The following is a 17784-nucleotide window of genomic DNA, read 5'->3' on the forward strand; positions in this document are numbered from 1 at the left end:
GTGGTTCACTGGAATTAATGGATCTATGTCTGTTTTTCACAAACTGCCTTTTAATTCCAGATATGTTGCAGTGATGTTCAAGCATGGTTTTCTTGGAAAATAAACACAAAGCACCCACTGCTTATGCAAATTTTGATAGAAACTGTTGTGTAATTAACTGTGTTTGTTGTAAATGAAGGAGAGAGAGATGAAGCTGCTTTTCCTGCCGTCCCTGCTCTTTCACTAATTTCCACTTGCTGCATCCATCTTCATTTGATAAATGTTCTTAGCCCTGAATTGTGACCCATTTGCTTCTGGCAAGAGCTAGAAAGTGTGCTGGTAAAGATTTTACATATTTATAGGGGTGAAATTCAGGTGTGTTTTAGGTGGAGAACAGTAGCAGGTGAAAGCAGAAGACATGCCATAGAGAATTCTAAGTTTTGCTTTAAATCTCAGTCAAATGAATATTATGAGAAGTAATAATAATTAAAAAGGGACTGTAACCATTGACTATTGACATTAAAGTGAGAGTTCTCACTATCATCAACTGGAAGGTCAAAATAATCCCTTAATGGTGATAGAGCCAACTCTGTTCTTCAAGTTTCTCTCTAACAATTTCAGCTGCTTCTATTCTGTTTAGATCCAGATCTCATTTTATTCATATGTGCCTAGAATGAGGCCAGATACATGGGGACAAGAATTCCCAGGGAATAAGTGATCTAATAAGCCAGCTGTACATGCATCATTTCTAATCAGACAGGGTAAGGTCAGAAAAATAAACCATGAGTGTTTGCATTAAAATACTGAAGTTTGGGGATCATTTTTATTTCATAGATTTCAGGGGAAATCTAATTACTGTGTTTGCTTTTTATAATGCATCATGTATGATATGGTCATTGGTGTCCACTGTGACAGTGTGACTCATTATTCAGGATACAGAGATTAATAGTGTAAGGGTATTTGTATATCACTACACACAGATACTCGTTCAGTCTGGGGTTTGCACACTATCAGGTCACGCAGAGGATAAATAACATTCAAGTAGCATTCATTTGGTTTGGCGGGCTGCTTTCCGACCTGCCTTACAAAAACGTCAGTGGGACCACCACAGGGCTACTCAAATACAAGTAAACAAGTAGTGTTAACTGTGAAAATGAAAGCATCATTTATAAAACCACAACCTAGGGGTGTCCAGAAATCTCACCTTAAAGTTCTGAAGAACTACCCTTTTAAAAAGCCTTTTTCTCTTTATTCTTGCAAATACGATTTCTGAGAATTTCTGAATCTCATTAATAAATTAAACCCCATATTGTCTGCACAAAACATTGTCATCTAGTTTACAAGTAAATCACCCTGGTGACTGAAATTAGCACTGCATTTCAGCTTAAAACAACTGCAGCAAACCACAAAGCCTTTCAATTACAAAAAACTACCATATCTTCAGTTTGCTTTTTAAGCAAATTCTGATGTGTTCCTTTTCAGGAAAACGGAGACTAGCACCAGTGGGATATACTACATGTCCCTACTTAGGAAAGAGCAGATTAGACCTTGAAGAATTTGTTAGATGGAAGAGACAATCAGCTTTGCTCTTAAATGAACTAGTCATCCTTAGATTCCCTAGTCAGTGGAAAGAAGCATGAACTTAAATTACCTGAATGATTTGCCACTGTACTGTTCACTGAAGCCATCTCCTTCTCTGCACCAATTGAGTTTACTCAAAGTCAATGAACCACACGTGGGCCATACAACACAGGAAAATATCCAAAATTATCAAAATACTGATTGGAAATAGTTTTTTAGTGAGTAAAAGAGGGAATTCAAAGTTTTGAGAAAGGAAATCAGTTCTTTTAGAAATACTTGCTCATAACTTTTCATCTTTCTTCCATCTCAGTGTCTCTGACACAAAGAAACCCACTTGTAAAAATCTTTGGTCAAGCAAGTTTCACTCTTTAGGCAAGTGGTTGAAGGTTGTAGAAGTCTCTTTGCAACTTATCGGCCTTTATTCTTGTGAATATATGTGTTTAAATGCTCCCCAAGCATATATAATTGAATGAACAAAATTATCAAGGGAGGAGAGAAGGGAGTGTTTGAGTCTAGCAGAACGATACGGTGAACATCAGTAAATAGCTTTCTGATTAAGATTATGCAGTGAAAGTTCAGAATCCACTACATAGCAAGTAAATAAATTTGTTTTTAAAATATCTCTCTTTTTAGTTAATACCAAATTAGTCTTGAAGACATTCCCTAGAGACCCCAAAGTAGACAAACTGTCCCCCAGAGGGACCTCAAGAGAGCAGCAGTGAGCAGCTGTGGCAACTCTCCTGGGTAAGCTGGCTGTCCTGCCTCCTGTCACTTGTTTGAGCAGATAGGTAGAAGTAGGGTAACTGTGTGACATTTCTTATATTTTAAAGCCTGTGATAAATTAGTATTGTCATAGAATACTGGGGGACAGGGTGGGGAGAGGAGGAGGAGGAAAGAGAAGTTTGAAAGCAGTTGTTTGAGAAAGTCCAGGTTTAGCATAGGTCAGAGAGCTGGAGGCCACACTGTGTTAAACAATCTGATTATTGTTCCTGGTCCAAAAATCTATGTCTCTTAAAAAGCTATGTTTTTAAAGTGTTCAGAACTTCACAGCTCACTGTTGTTTGAAAATGAGTTAAACTAAGACATATTTCCATAAAATATTCTGTATTTGGATGAAACACTACTTTTTGGGAGAAGTCCTGTTGTGAAAACCTCTCAAGCTTCTCAGGCCTCAGTCAGATCTCTGCTCCTGAAGCAGAAGCATTAAAGCCAGCAGGGTTTCATCAGTGCAGCTCAGAACAGAATTTGCCCATTAGCATTTCCTTACTGCCAACCTGCTGCCTGGATTCACTTCTATGAATAAACTTAGTTTCAGCACTCAAACTCAATTTAATCTCATGGACACTGAAATTATTTTAATAGTAATGTTAAGAAACAGAAAGGGTTTAGTAATTGCAGGTGAAATGTAGTTATATTATTTATTTTTGAAACTCCCAAATGTGTGCTACCTGGCTCTAAAGGAGTACATGGCTCCTTCTTGGCCCTAGGGATTAGCCAGCTCTGCTTTGCTTGAACACAAGTGCTGGGCATCAGCTAAACAGCAGCAGTTCTAGCTGGAGAATGACATGAGAGCCATCCATGGAAGCAAGGGGAAGAAGCAACAGACCTCTTTTAGCCATCTTTGTGAGCTCTTTAAAGATGAAGTGGAATTTCCAGATTTACCTAGTGAAATAATTTTTTTGTCTGATTTTTTTTCAAGATTATCTGGAGAGTTGGACCAAAAGCTGTTTTGGAAGGAAGATTAAAGCTTTATTTGATTAATTTACTCTACTTAAAATGGAACCAGCCTGAAACACAGCCAAGTGAAGTGTTTAGTCTCCATGGAAGCAGGTAAGATCAAGCAACTGTGTTCATGGGGAGACAGACTGGCCAAAATGAATGTGAGAACTATTAGAGATATGATAAAGTAGCATGACAAGCAGCTCTGGAGAAAAGCAGAGATTACAGCAATCCGATCAGATGGCAACACTTGAAATTGAACAACTGAAATTGCTTTGCAGGAGCATAGGACTTTCCAGGCTCAGCATTACTGATGGTTAATCTGCTGTGACTTCAGCTGATGGTTGCTTCACTTGATCTGGATTTTGCACCACGTTGAAGAGGCAGGGAAAATTTCTAGGCAGGTTATGGTTATGTGTAACACAAAAGAGAACTGAAGATTAATGATGATGTGAAGCAACCCCTAGAAGCAATCAGGTAGTTTATGGAATGGTCTGTGTTTGCCATCTAGTGGTACAAAGCCAATATTTTTCTGGTGCACTAGAGCAGACAAGACAACTGAAATCTGTCTCAGAAGCACAACTCTCCCACGCAGAAATATGACTACTTTCAGGTAGATGATGGTGACAACTCTATCACTGTCCTTTTAGAAACTAGGGGCAGAAAATTTTCAGCCCTTGACTCACCAGACTTCGGACTAGATCACTAATGGCTTAGCAAGGGTTAACCTATAATTGATCTGTCACTCCCTTTTCCCTGATCATTGCTCCAGTCTTTCAAGATTGCAAGTGCAGATTCTAAGAATACTCAAGCACCCAACCTTTCATTGCTTTCTATGGCAATTCAAGCAAATAAATGTCTTGTAGATTTGAGGTGATGTTCTAGCAGCATGCAAACCATTCTCATAAAACGCTCAGCCAAGGGTCCTCCAGATTTATAGAAGCATCATTAGTGCTTTACTAATATTAATGCTTTACTCATATAAACATCATCCAACAAGGAGACTGAACAGCAGAGAAATTAGCAGCTCATAAAGAAATTACACAGGGAATATATACCATTCTGACAAGAGACATATACTTAAGAATAAGCTGTATGACTAGTTTTCTCTCTTAAAACATTTCAAAGACCTGTGAATAAGGAATTAAGTAAAAGAATTAGCTTTATTTCTCAGGTATGTCATACAGTAAATACAAGAAAGGGGGAATGCATTAATAGAAACACATTTTATCAGAAGAATTTATTTACAGCATGATATCTAACCATGCTGTTATCTACTTGAATTTCTTACTATATAGTTTGATAGAAAATCAAATTTAAAAGAATATTTAGTACATTTAAAATAATTCCTACATCCCAGCTAAGTAGCAATTGTTTCCAGGTTTTACTAAGAAAACACAGCTAGGAATAATGATTTGGAGATTTCAGAGTGTTTCTATAATTCAGGAGCATCACTTAGTTTAGCTGTTCCTGGGATATTCCCTCCCAAATCATAACTCATTCTTCTTTGAAACCCCTTTCACAAGCCACAATGAGGGAAAACAAAACAACAGTAATTCATTAGAGGTCAAATCCCAGGTGACTAAAGCAAAGATGAATAAGATCAAATTCACTTTACTATGTAGTGTTAATCATTTAACTGATATGATTCTGAAAAGTGTACCTATAATACCAGGAACAGCAGACATACAAGAAAACACAGGGAATAAAAAGTTAAAACCAGCAACAAAACAAACATTCTATTGCCTATGGCCCCTTCTTTTAACAATATTGAGCCTTCTATTTATTGAGCAGCTGCTGCCATGTTCACCCACTCATTCATCCACTCATTCGACTGTTATTTAATTAGTTATTCAATCAATTGTTCACTGAGGGACCATACATGATCTACGTTTTACAATTGACCTCAAAGAGTGAGGCAGCTGAATGCATCCTATAGAAAATGGAAAAAGGCATTGCAAGGTTCACAACAATTATCCAGGGTTCAAAGCCAAAAACTATTTCTTCTAGTCCATTGTCATATTCTGGTCGGCACCCAAATGCTGGTGGTATCCACAGCTGCAAGGAGAGAACACAAGGCCAATGTTAATCAAGTTCTTAATGATTGTGACCCCACCAAACTGCAAATTGGTTTCAGAAATACTTATAACCCCACCCTGTGGGGCACACTGGTGGGAGAGGGTTTCAGCTTCTGCTGCTGCCACCACTGTTTTTTGTATTGTGACTAACATGAATCTTGCCTCCCAGTTTCTACCTTTAAATAAACTTTGTTCCCCAGAGGCATATTCACTTATTCTTCCAGAAGAAGTAAAATTTACTTGCTACAAACTATAGAACCATGTAATTTTAATACACTTATTTGGCTTGAAAGGTTGGGAAGTTTGGGGGTATTATCTTGTGAATTATATTCAAAACATCTTACTGAAAGGTTGCAGAGGAATAAAAATGCAGCGATGTTCTTCAGAATTCTCCTCTTGTTGTTAGTAACTGAGTTTCTACCATAAAATGAGAAATCTGAGGCTGGATGCATGACCAAACTGTTTTCCTGACTTGTTTCTTCTTTGGCACAATCACCATCATCATCTCTCCTGCAGATACTGCTCTTAAACAGGCAAGGAACCTCCCCATTGTCACGAGCAGCTCTGCAATCATTGTAAATCTCTTTGGGAGTGAGTGACAAAGTGCTTCCCTGAGATATCGTCACTATTCGAAGGGTTTTAATATTGTCATTCACCTTTTCTTGCTCACGGTGTATGGATTCAATGATAAAGAGGTTCTGAATGTATTTCTCAATAATAACCAGGACAGAGTAGGGCAGGTTGTACCATGTGTATTTCGGATGGGCTTGGGCACAGATAATGGCAAGAATCGAGCCCCAGGAGAGGAGCCAGGACCCTGCAGCTGTGCCCACCAGCAGCTCTGCATCAAGTTTCCTAGCAGGATTTTTTGAGTTGTCCAGTAATCTGTCTTCCAGTCTGTAGATGAGAAGGGCAACAATTCCAGCTGTACACATGAGAACCAGCACAAAGATCGCATGCAAGTAAAACATGGTGAGTGCTAACTCACTTTTGATTTTGGAACCTCCAATCTGAATCAAATACACAACAACTATGGCTATTGTGCTGATTAACACAATCAGTCCAAAAATCATTCCAACAGTTATGCCATGGAACTTGAATGGAGTTTTGTGTTGCTGGTGATGCTCGACTTTGCGGCCAATGTTCTTCCACAGGACATAGAGCATTGTGGATGCTAGGATATGGTACTCTATGTTAAAGGGGTACAGGTAATATATTCCTTGAGAAAAGATCGAACAGAGAGTTGTTGTTGTGCAGTTGCACTGAGGTGCATGATCATCTAAAACTAAAGGAGAAGGAGAGATTGGTTATGTGCATTGTATAGATTTCTCATTTCAAGTGAGTAAATAAAACACAAATAAAATAATACCATTTCAGTTAAACAACACATCACTTCATCCAGTTAACCCCCTAAGGAAAGGTCTCATCACTGACGTCATTAGCCTAAAAATGCTTTTGCATGTGCATTGAAGTTTGATCTTCACTGCTCAACCACTGAGCTATAAGTACATCAGAATGAGTGATGCACCAAAGTGCGTCAAACTCCAGCAAAGTTGGTAAAAATATTCTTAAATATTCTTAAACAGCATGAAAATCCAGATCTCAAGAGCTTTGAGTCCTCAGCCCTTCAGCTTAGGAGGCTTTCACAGAAACCTGGGGATCTGTGGATCAGATTAAGAAAGAATTTAATATGGAAAGGGCTCCATTCTCCACTGATTTTTATCAGTGGGGTTTCTGATACCAAACCCACTTCTTAGTAAAGATGTTTATGGCTAGGAAAGAAGTCAATCACAGATACTTTCACTCAATGTCCCAGTATAGTTTTATGGTTTAAAACAAAAGAAAACTGAAAATCAGTCTTCTCCTCCAGTGACAGTATTTTGTATGACAGCAGGAATCCCAACTCTTGCACTTACCTATTGTTATGTTCCCAAATCCAAGTGTGATTAGTCTTTCTTTATGTTCATTCAGTTGATGTTTCGACTCTGTTAGGACTCCATTTGTCCACAGCAGTAAGTTTGTGAACACCGAATGGATAACCCCAAACCTACAAAAGCAGGCAATGACTGAAGGAATCTGCACAGAGTGTAATTCCATGTATGTCACTCGAAATGGATGAGCCTTCTGTAGCCATGCTAGGTGGCACTATTTAGCTGTCAGTGCAAGGAAATAAAGTCAAAACTGATGTCTAAAGATGTGCCACAGCGGAGCACAACCAACGATAGACTTACAAAGTGTTACAGCTTAACATACTAAACTACCACTAGCATGCTGTTGTTATTTGGTTTGCTCTCTTGTGTGATTGTTATTGTTTGGGCTGAACAAGCTTCATGTTAATCACAGATTAACAAAACATATCTAGTTGAAAGAGACCTCAGAGATCATCTAGTCTAACCTTCAAGCCAGCATTGAAGGGTCAATATTAATGAACTAAATGAGCAGTTGAAGAAGGTTAATTGTTCTGCAAGTCCTATTTTGAAGCCTTTTGCAGTATTCATTCATAATCTCTGTGCCTGGTCTTCACAGATACCACCATGTTCTCTAACTTCTAGTCCACGCGTATTTGTCTCCTGGAGAGAGCTGAAGACAACAGAGGGCTTTATTCCATTCAGCCTACTGGTAGAGTGAGGGTAGGTCTGTACACATTTTTGATCCTCCTGGTTTCTGGCAAGCCAGGTGTTTTGCTCTTGCACCTGAGGCTGGTAATGTTTCTCCTCCAAGAACGGTTATTTATTACTGCCCTGTTCTCACTGATAGACTTGCAGTTAAGGATTTTTTAAACTCTACTTGTACACAGAGGTGATTTCACCAGCTGACACTACAAGTCTTCTGTCACCTCTCTCCTCATTGCCATGAGACTTGAACACTTACCCAAGAGCAAAACAAAAGGAAAACCTTCTCCATGCATGAGATTTCTGAGTAAATTTCCTTTACCCGTAAAAAGTGGTCATCTCATTGATGTTTGCTTTCAATGTAGAGATAACCTGCATCAATCCACTCCCTCACAAAGCAAAAAATACATTGGAACTGGCTCTTCTGCCTCAAAGACTAGTCCTCACTTCTATAAGAAATATATGTCTTCATCTTACACATCAGTTGCACTGCAACAACCATCCCTTAGTGTTTGAGTGTATGGGATATAACTGGGGAATTCATGTTTCACAGTGAGTTTGCACATCTGCAGCTAGTTCCAAACTGTGCTTGCCATAAACATCAGCATAAAATACCCCGATATACTGCAGTGACTCTAGGTTGCTGATGCACATTCCTTTTCAGTAGCTAAAGGAAACATAATATAATGCTTAGTCCTAAGACACACACATAGTGCTTCCTTCAAAAAAAGCAGCTGACACTGTGGTATCTTACCCTGCCCAGCTCCCTTTCTCTTGAGAAAATATTCTATGACTGTTGCATATAATAAAACATAAGCACAATTTAAATAAGAAAAAAAAACTAAAAACTAATTATTACCTTCTCACTTGAGTAAATGGATTTACTTCTTTATTCATATTAACACAATTAAGAAGAGAGTCAACCTCTCTTACACTTTTCAGTGTCCCTCATGCAGTAGATGTTAAAGCACTGTGCAGATGTACACCTATTAACATTCTGGGTGAGGACCAGATCCACTTTACCTTTCGAGTGTTTTGAAAGACTGGATAATATCCTTTGCATGACACCAAAGGAAGTACACCTAAATGAAAGGAATGCAGAGAAATGTCATTACACTAATGAGCATGTGTGACACTCAAAAAGGAAAGTGCACCTCTGGGTGGTAATGCTGATGATTCTATCCTGTGATGACTTAAACTGAGGTAGCTCTATTTCCACACATGTGATGATGATCAGGATTTCCACTGATGTTCACCCAGAGCCTCTCTGGCATGACGGAACCTAAGGTCTCTTACATGCAGAGTCAGTGGCTCAACAGCAGAAAGTCTCAACATGATTCACCAAAACAGATCCTGTGTCTGTATTTGGAGAGGCTTTTATTTCAGTGACAGAGGAAATAAAGCTACCAGCTGTGGACAGCAGTATGATTGCTGCAGGGCATAATGTTGCTAACTTTGAATAATGAATTAAAGACATTAAATTCTATGAAGGGAGAGACGTAAGTGAAAGGATGCCAGATCTGATTAATAAAACAAACTGCAGACGCACAGGAAGCAAGAGAAAAAGTTGTGCTATCAGTCTGAGAGACAGCTGCATTAGAAACACATCTGCACTCAGGCATGGTGCAGAAAGCTCAAGCTGGAGAATAAAAAGAAAGAGATTACAGTATTGAGTTAGCAAGTAAAGAGAAAAGAAGTATTAAAAGTTTGTGGGAGAATAATGGATACCCCAGGATACAGGTTGTTGTTGTAGTTCCAAGTGCTGATAAGTGCAAGAAGAATGATATCAATATTCCTTAGAGATGTCAGGATGAAACTAGACGTCCGGTTTACTCAGAATAGCTCCTAGAATACTGGACTTGACAGGAGAGAAATGGCCCAAAAGGTTTTTTCTTGGAAACATGTTTGGTTTGGTGTTCCAGAAATGGTCTGAAAAGAGCAAAGAACTTTCCATTTAGAATAGCTGGAAATCTCTGTTATCACTGTGCCCATTAACGTAGGCACCCTACACCACAGCTGGTGTTGTCCAAGACATTCAGTGTCTGGCTTTTGAAAAAGCTAGGGAAATGTAGCTCTCTGTGGTTGCCTACACCAGCCAGCAATAATATCTTCCTTCACTCCTCTAATGAAGTGATTACCAAAAGGAAGTGTGACCACTCTAAATACCCAGGTGTAGAGACTAAAAGCTACCATAGAGGTTTCAGCTGAAATCAGACAACTTAATTTATCACTGTAGTCCCATCTAATGCCACAATTATTTTGCCATTCTGGGGCAGATGCACTTAAAATACAAAGCAGATGTGAAAGCATTCTTCAAAACTTGAAAACCAGAAGTTTTGAAGATCTGTTCAGACATTCTAGTCAAGAAAGTGTGGGGAAACAGGACTAGAAATTTCAATAAGACAAAGAAACAGTATAAAATCCAATATTTGCTCACAGAATACTCATTGCCTCAAAGGGGCTTCTGCTTGCATAATGCAGAGCCTGGCTTGGAGGGGCAGGTACATGTTAGTTCATTGCTTGCAAGAAGCGGCATGTATATATTCATTAATTTAAGGGCATGTATCTGGAAGCCTCATTAGAGGGAAATACAACAGTTCTGTGGAAAACAAATCCTTTGGTTTTTAGATGACATGTAATTAGGGATATTCTCTGCTGTAATTTCACCCTGTGTTGCAAGGCCATGAAAAGATTTGTCTCAGCTGTATGGTAAATTACTTTTTTCCTGCTGCCATTGGTTGCTCAGGGTAGCAGGGAAGATTGCATTATTTTAAGCTAAGGAGTTGATAAATTCAGCAACACCAGGTGATGTAAAATTTAAATTAGAATTCCTGTTCCCTTTGTTCAGCATAGTTGTAGACCATTTCTTCCACACTCCAGCTCATGGTAGCTGGAAAACTTGTCAGCTCAGAGTCAATGGATGTAATGAAGAATGCTTCATGCAGCTCAGCAGGGAAAAAAAAGGCTTTATTTCTTTGGTTTGTTTTGCAGAGGTAAAGCAAAGAAGCTGCAAGGCATGAAGAGTAGGTATTATGAGAATGTAAAAATAAGATTACTTCAACCAAATCAAAAATTCACCCTCAGAGAACAAGACAGAAGAGGTCAGAGGTACTGCTTAAATTTCAGTATTGGGTTTGTTGGTTTTTTTTCTGTTGTTCTTACAGAAAGCAGTAAAATGTAGGTTATGTAGGTTATTCAAGTGCTTGTTTACATGCAACTGCTAAGAAAAATTTATTTTCTTTCTGAATGACTTAATAACCTTGGAAAATGCATTAGATAACCTGGCTATAACTTAGCTGAGCAGCTCTCTCTTTCCTTTCTTCCTACAAATCTGCTGACAGGGGTTCAAAGGAATTCATGTGATAAACAATCATCTATGGAGTATCAGCATCTATTATAGATGCAGAGCCTTAAAATAAGTGAATAACTGGAATATTTTCCTGGAGTCACTGATTACGTTTGCTGCTGTGCAGCCACTGATAAGCATAACTGAAAGTTTCTGGAAGGAAAATCTGTATTCATTCAGTATGGGAAAGATGTGTAAGCTAAACACAGGGGAAGAGTTTTGCCTCTTTCAACTATCAGGCTTCCATCCCTACCACAGCAGGACATTAGGGCAGACAGATAGAACTGAATTGGTGTAGTGAGTCTTGCATAGAGAAATAAGTGAGTTGACTTCAGCAAAGCTGCTCATTTCAGCCCAAAAGTTCTGAAAGTTGTGTATGTCACTTGAACTAAAAACAAACCAATGAAACAGAAGACAAACAACCCACACTAAAAAACAACCAACCAAACAAAAATAACCCCAAACAAACAAAACCCAAAGCACCCCAAACATGTAACTTAAACTGTAGGGAAGCATTTTTTATCATTTCTTTTCTGAACCCATCTGAGTTTTGCAGCAGAGCGATTTCAGGTTGCAAAGCCTGAATTTACACATCAAATGGATGTAGTTGCTCAAGAATTTAGCTCTCAAAAGTATCCTGTGACATGCTTAGAAATTAAGTTAGTGCAGATTTCACTGATGATGAGAAAAGATATTTTTTGTAAGCAATACAGAAATAAAGTAAAACTGCAGCTGGTGACTCTTACCTGTAAAATGGTGTGCACGGCATGTGTAACAGGAAAAATGCCTTCAGTTGGTGACAGACAATTTGAAAAATCAATATAATAGCCAATTTTAAAAGAGTCCAGAATTAAAGTAATCACTGCAAATAATGTAATCCCACCTACAAATGAAGGGAGGAAAAAAGGACATTAGAAGATATTGGTGTAGAGCTCTAGTGTCTACAGACAAGCTGTGCCAACATGCTAAAATCTGCTTAGGGAAATAAAAGTCAGTCGATATCTGTGTTCTTGTTTAGGGAAATGAAAGCAGATCAATGCTCATGAAGATAATTGACTCTAAGTAATAAATCCCTCTAATCTGTGGAAGTCTCTGCCCAATACATTACAAAAGGACATTGCCATACATACACATCTTACATGGTGAGTGTACAGAAGCCAGGACCTGAAGACACTCAATACCTGGCTCCCAGCGCCTTCAAGGTTAAGCTCTCGAGTAACAGCAGCTCTGAAGCAGCCATATTGTGAATGAATTAATGCTCTATACAGCCACACAGAAAACTATACAATTCCAGGGAGCTGAACAATCATGTTACAGTCTCCTGGCCCAAGAGCTTGACAGTGGGAAGTAACACAATCACTTGGTATGCCTTGGCTAAGGAGGCTATACTTTAACTCAGAGGCCAAAGCTACAAGGACCCGTAAGGTTTGTTCTCCTAGAACAGAATCAAAGCTTTCACTTCTGTATCTATTATTTCCCACAAACACACACAGCCCCCTAATATGTTTCTCTAAATATGTCTTTTGTGCCCTAAAGAACTTTCAAAATACATATTTCCCCTTGTTACTTTTTTTTCTTTCAAGAATGCAAATATTTTTTACAAACTCATTCTGGGAAGCAATGTGGTAACATAATGTATATAATTGATTATTCCTTTAAGACTTTACACAACAGACAATAAAGTTACTGAAAAAAAATCCACAGTCTTAATTTGCTTGGTTAGGTTTTTTTGTTTGCTTGTTTGTTTGTTTTCTTTTTTTTCCCTAGGGTTTTATTCAAACAAACTTCCACTGGATTTAATTTGGGCATATTTGAATTAAGACTAGCTAAAAATCTCTCCATGCATTGGACCTCAAGATATAGATCAGCATCAGCACCTCAGCCTTTCTATATAACTCCTCACAAAGTAAGTAACATCACTAGTGTTGACTGATTAATGTTTATCTTCTGTAAGGGACCACAACCTAAATTCCTTATAAGTGCATGTTCCATTTGATGTGTTAATGCAATATAGCACTGATTCAATAACTTAGTTAATAATATGTGTATTACTGAAGGTGCATTGATAAAAACCAAGTATAAATGAAATGATTGCTAGAGAGAATTCTATTATTAAAAGAAAATGGGAATTGTTTTATTTTTTTCAAATGCTTGTTGAAATCTTAAGGGATCAAGAACAGGGTTTGCAATATTCCTAAGTGCTGGCTTAACTCTTATTAACCTAAAGAGGGAAAAGGCCATAATGAGAACTGCAAAAGCACCACTCTGAACTTAAAATATTGTTCAAATAACAGAAAAGGTAATGCAAACAGTAAAAGATACAAATTGCAGTTGCACTAAGAGCTTTGTAGGTTGATTAGCTGCCTGTGCATTAAACAGAAGCTGTGCTGCTGGAGAAGGTGGTAATAGAAATCCGCTTGTGGAGCCCATTGATTTTCATGTTGAGGCTCTGTCTCACTTGGCTGAAGTTCCAAATAAATGCCAGAGTGCTTTTCCTAAAAAAGAGACTGTACTCAAAGGAATAACATCTGGAATGAGTCATGGAAAGGACTTCCTAACCTTCCATCTGATTATCTGGGTCAGGATAACTGCACCTTATTAAAGACAAAGCTCTCCCTGAAACTTTTCCCACTTTCAGACTACAAGAGCTTGATCCTTTTACCACAGGAGTGGGAAGACAGATGTGCTCTGGGGTTCACACAGTTGCAAAAGTGCTCAAGGAAACTTTTCTGTGAGAAATTCATAGAATCATAGAATCAGTCAGGGTTGGAAGGGACCACAAGGATCATTCAGTTCCAACCTTTCTGCCATGGGCAGGGACACCCCACCCTAGATAAGGCTGGCCACAGCCTCATCCAGCATGGCCATAAACACCTCCAGGGATGGGGCTTCGACCACCTCCCTGGGCAACCCATTTCAGGGTCTCATCACTCCCATGGTGAAGAACTTCTTCCTAACATCCAGTCTGAATCTACCCATTTCTAGCTTTTTTGGAGAATTATGCATCCTTCTAGTGTTGTTAACTGTGTGCAAGGACCCTCTTACAGGAGGTGTTTGTAAAGCTGCTGTTCTTCAACATTTGGCACATCAAACTGTTCTGAGCAGCCAACTACCACTGCTTTTCCTAAAATAACACTGACAGTTTGAAGTGAATCATGAAAATATTTTATACTGCTTAACAAAAGAACATTTGCTTTCACTGTGGGAGCAAGGAGATAATTCTTCAAAAACAGCTGATGGAGCTAGTTAAAAATTGGAAAGGTTTTTCTGTGTAAAGACTTGATGAAAAAATGTCTTTTCCCCCTTCTCCTTTTTGGACTTGTAGTCCTTCACATAGAAGATGTCTGTGACCATTGATGCAGAAGAGGTCAAAGGGGATCTTGGCAGAGGAACTGCTACCTGAGTTTTAACTTAGCTCAAGTAAGTTTTCTTTTACCAACAGAGGATAAAAGACTTTTACAGGCTTGTTGTAACTACAAGAAACTCCTAAGAATAGGAAAGTGTAGGACTTTCCCTAAGGGCGATTTTGTTGAATCGCAGCCTAGACATCCAATAGAAGCCGTGGAAGCCGCACCACTTGAGAAGCCAGTACAAAGAGTCATCCTGTGCTGCTAAAAGAAATGGATAAGGTAACCCAGTGGCTCATTCCAGTATCTTATTTCTAAGTTTCTGTAACTTCTTATATCCTGTAGGACAAATGAAGTGCTGTGAATGCTGTGCCAAAAGGAAAAGGGCAGGGGGTCTTGCTGTACTTACCCATGTTAAGCACTATTTATTCCATACTTAGGAAGAGAAAACTACCCTCTGAAGAACAAAAGCGTGGCTTGGGCCAAAACAGGATCAAGTGAAGCCTTGCATTTCATGAGATTGTAAGCCACATAAGCTAATAAATAAAAAATGCCTGAGAGATGAACATTGTTTCAGAAAACTGAATAATCAAGAGCAATAGAACAGCTGATAGGTGAACTCCATACATTTCAGGAAAAGGGTCTATTTACAATGCACAGCTGTAAAATGTTTAGACATTAAGAGATTTTCCCAGAGCAATTCACACAGCACAACTTTTAACAGCTGCAAAGAAAACTAAAAGATTTAGAAAAACTAAAATATTTAGAAAACTTAAAGAAAACTAAAACTAAGCACAGAGAACTGAGAACAAACTAAACTTCCACAACACAATCTTACTTTTCAAAATAATCAGGTTTCAGATCTTCCTGGCATTTTCATTTAGGTATTTTTTCAGATGTTGCTAATTAATTGTTGCCTCCTTACTTAGCAGGACAGAAACACTTTATGGAAGAGCTGACAGCACTTCACATAACATACTCACTTTCCAACCTAGCATTTACAGTGCCAAGACTGAAAAAGAGAGTGGTCAGACTAGGCTTGCCTATTATCCTATAGAGTGCTGATGTGGGTTTGTTTCCTTTCATGGGATGCAGAAACACAGCATTCCTGTGACTGTGGCCTTCTCTCCATATACCTTTATGTCCATAATCTAGTATGCACCTGACCCTGCAAATAAGGAGCCGTCGCATCCTACCACTGCCTGGGCAAAGTTGTGTATTTTTCCTACAAGCTATTGCTGGCTTTAGATTCCTTGCTTAAATGTTTTATATACTAATCTACAAACTTACCTGGCCAGGGATTCTGTCCTCTTCTAACTCTGGATGTTTCTAAGACGTTGCTGTATACATATAGATGAGGATCTCTGGTATAAGTTGCTCTGGGAAGCACTCGAGGACCTTTCTGACCAGTACTATCCTAAATTAAGTTGCATTTTCTGGAAATGAGGCAAATGCCTCTAAAAGAGCTGCATGATGCCAACAAAATTGTTTCTTCTATTAGCTGTATTTTTTTTTTTTCCCAAGGGTCACCAAACCAGCCTGGTGAGGGAAGAAGGGCTCTGGAGCTTTCAACACTGTAAAAGGTAGGTTGGGAAGTGAGGCTCATTAGCAAACAGCTTTCCCATACAATCTCCTAGTATGTTCAGCTTATGCATATATTTACTTTTAGAGTGCACTGCATGTGTGTTAAGATCGTGAATACCAGGATGTCTCCTGGTAGGGATGGAGAGAGTAACAGTGGTATCAGAGATGGGTGATGGCACAGATGTCCCCTATGCAGTGCCACCTTGTGTGCCACCGGCCAGTACTTACACTTCAGCCAGCGAGCCCCGGCATGCGTGTCCTTGTCCCGAATCAGCCTTCTCTGCGTGCAGCTCCTGCAGAGGTACCACAGCATCCACAGCAGCTGGATCAGCATCAGCGTGATCAAGTAGGAGAGCAGGTGGCTCTTGCTGATGCCCACGGCATGCACAGCCCAGGCGAAGGTGAGCAGCAGCCCGGCCAGGAAAAGGTTGATGCCGTACTGGCTGCTGAGGATCTCGGCGTTTTTCTGCGGATAGCTGCCGCTCGCGGCGCAGGCACCGCCACCTTTCTCCATCTCCCGGCCGGGTGCTGCAGGCGAGCGGCCCCGCTAACCCCGGGGAGCCCCGAGGCCGCTGGCTGGCCCGGCCCCCACCTGCAGCCGGGGGCGGAGCGGGGCAGCCGAACCTTGCCGAGCCTCCCCGCAGCAGCTGCGCACCGGGAGGGGGTCGGTGGGGGGTCCGCCGCTGCCAGGGGGGTAGCTCCCGAGTGCCCCAGAGAGGGCGGGGGGAAAGGCTGCTGGGGCTTTGCCGGGCGGGAGGAGTCTTGCCGTAGACTCGTCCAGCAGTCAGGGTGAAGGTTTAGGTTAGGGTCAGGGAGGAGTGATGCGGCGGGAGGTAAGTCAGCAGGCGGCCATGTCTCTGGGCGACGGTGGGGTCTGTGCAGGTGGTTGTGGTGAGGGACGTGGTGCTTGTGTCCGTGTTGACAGAGACACGCGGCGTAACACGCTCGCAGATAAGGAGACCGGACAAGCAGCGAGCGGTGAACGCAACGCCCTGACAGCTGGTGGCTGCCTGGGAAGTTGAGGAGTGACCAACGTGTGGGAGATGCTCAGAGAGAGCAGCCCTTCTACGGGTAACTGTAATAAAGGTTCTTCACTGTGGAGACTATTTTATTTCAAGATTATTCTAGATCACCTCTTGTCACCTGTGAAGTAATGCTCTTATTCTTATCCTCAAATGAAATTATCCTAAGTGGATACAGAAAATACTTACGGTGGTCTGTAGCCAGCTAATACACCCAAGCTTTGGCAGAGGTGGGGATTTTGACCACCCAATAAATGCTCCCAGGGAACTATTAAGATAGCTCTTTTTATTCTCTTGCTCCAAGTTCTTTATTTGGTGGTAAGGAAAATAACCGAAGAGTTCACAGAACTGTAATTGGCAGCAGTGTTTCATCAGGTTGCCAATTACAGCAAATATTGTTTTAAATTCATAGCATATTTACCACTACTTCCCTTTGAGCTCCTAAGTGAATGAGTATTGCACTGGATGCTCTTAACTGTTACTGTAAAATTTCAGGACTTCTGTACAGTGAGCCCA

General features: G+C 40.1%; 1 protein-coding gene and 2 long non-coding RNA genes across 4 annotated transcripts; 2 read left to right on the top strand and 1 right to left on the bottom strand.

Annotated features, from left to right (window-relative positions):
• Window positions 1-4437: 4437 nt before the first annotated feature.
• Window positions 4438-16897, bottom strand: OTOP1 (otopetrin 1). Of its 2 annotated transcripts, XM_064151452.1 has the most exons (7): window positions 15646-15869; window positions 15072-15198; window positions 12062-12198; window positions 8993-9051; window positions 7274-7404; window positions 5702-6642; window positions 4438-5337 (listed from the first exon to the last, which is right to left on the bottom strand). In XM_064151452.1, the coding sequence occupies exons 2-7, from the start codon at window positions 15073-15075 to the stop codon at window positions 5167-5169; spliced, it is 1443 nt and encodes a 480-aa protein (XP_064007522.1). In that variant the 5' UTR covers window positions 15076-15198; window positions 15646-15869; the 3' UTR covers window positions 4438-5166. The 2 variants fall into 2 exon arrangements, with proteins under 2 accessions (XP_064007522.1, XP_064007521.1); XM_064151451.1 differs by lacking the exons at window positions 15072-15198; window positions 15646-15869 and adding an exon at window positions 16475-16897.
• On the top strand, window positions 7887-13169 carry LOC135179534 (uncharacterized). The gene is made up of 3 exons (XR_010304032.1): window positions 7887-7987; window positions 10961-11077; window positions 13083-13169. It is a non-coding gene; the product is annotated as an uncharacterized LOC135179534 (long non-coding RNA).
• On the top strand, window positions 15379-17312 carry LOC135179533 (uncharacterized). Its single transcript, XR_010304031.1, has 3 exons — window positions 15379-16245; window positions 16332-16647; window positions 17172-17312. It is a non-coding gene; the product is annotated as an uncharacterized LOC135179533 (long non-coding RNA).
• Window positions 17313-17784: the final 472 nt, after the last annotated feature.

Source organism: Pogoniulus pusillus, chromosome 11 (genome assembly GCF_015220805.1).
Source record: "Pogoniulus pusillus isolate bPogPus1 chromosome 11, bPogPus1.pri, whole genome shotgun sequence".
NCBI lineage: Eukaryota > Metazoa > Chordata > Aves > Piciformes > Lybiidae > Pogoniulus > Pogoniulus pusillus.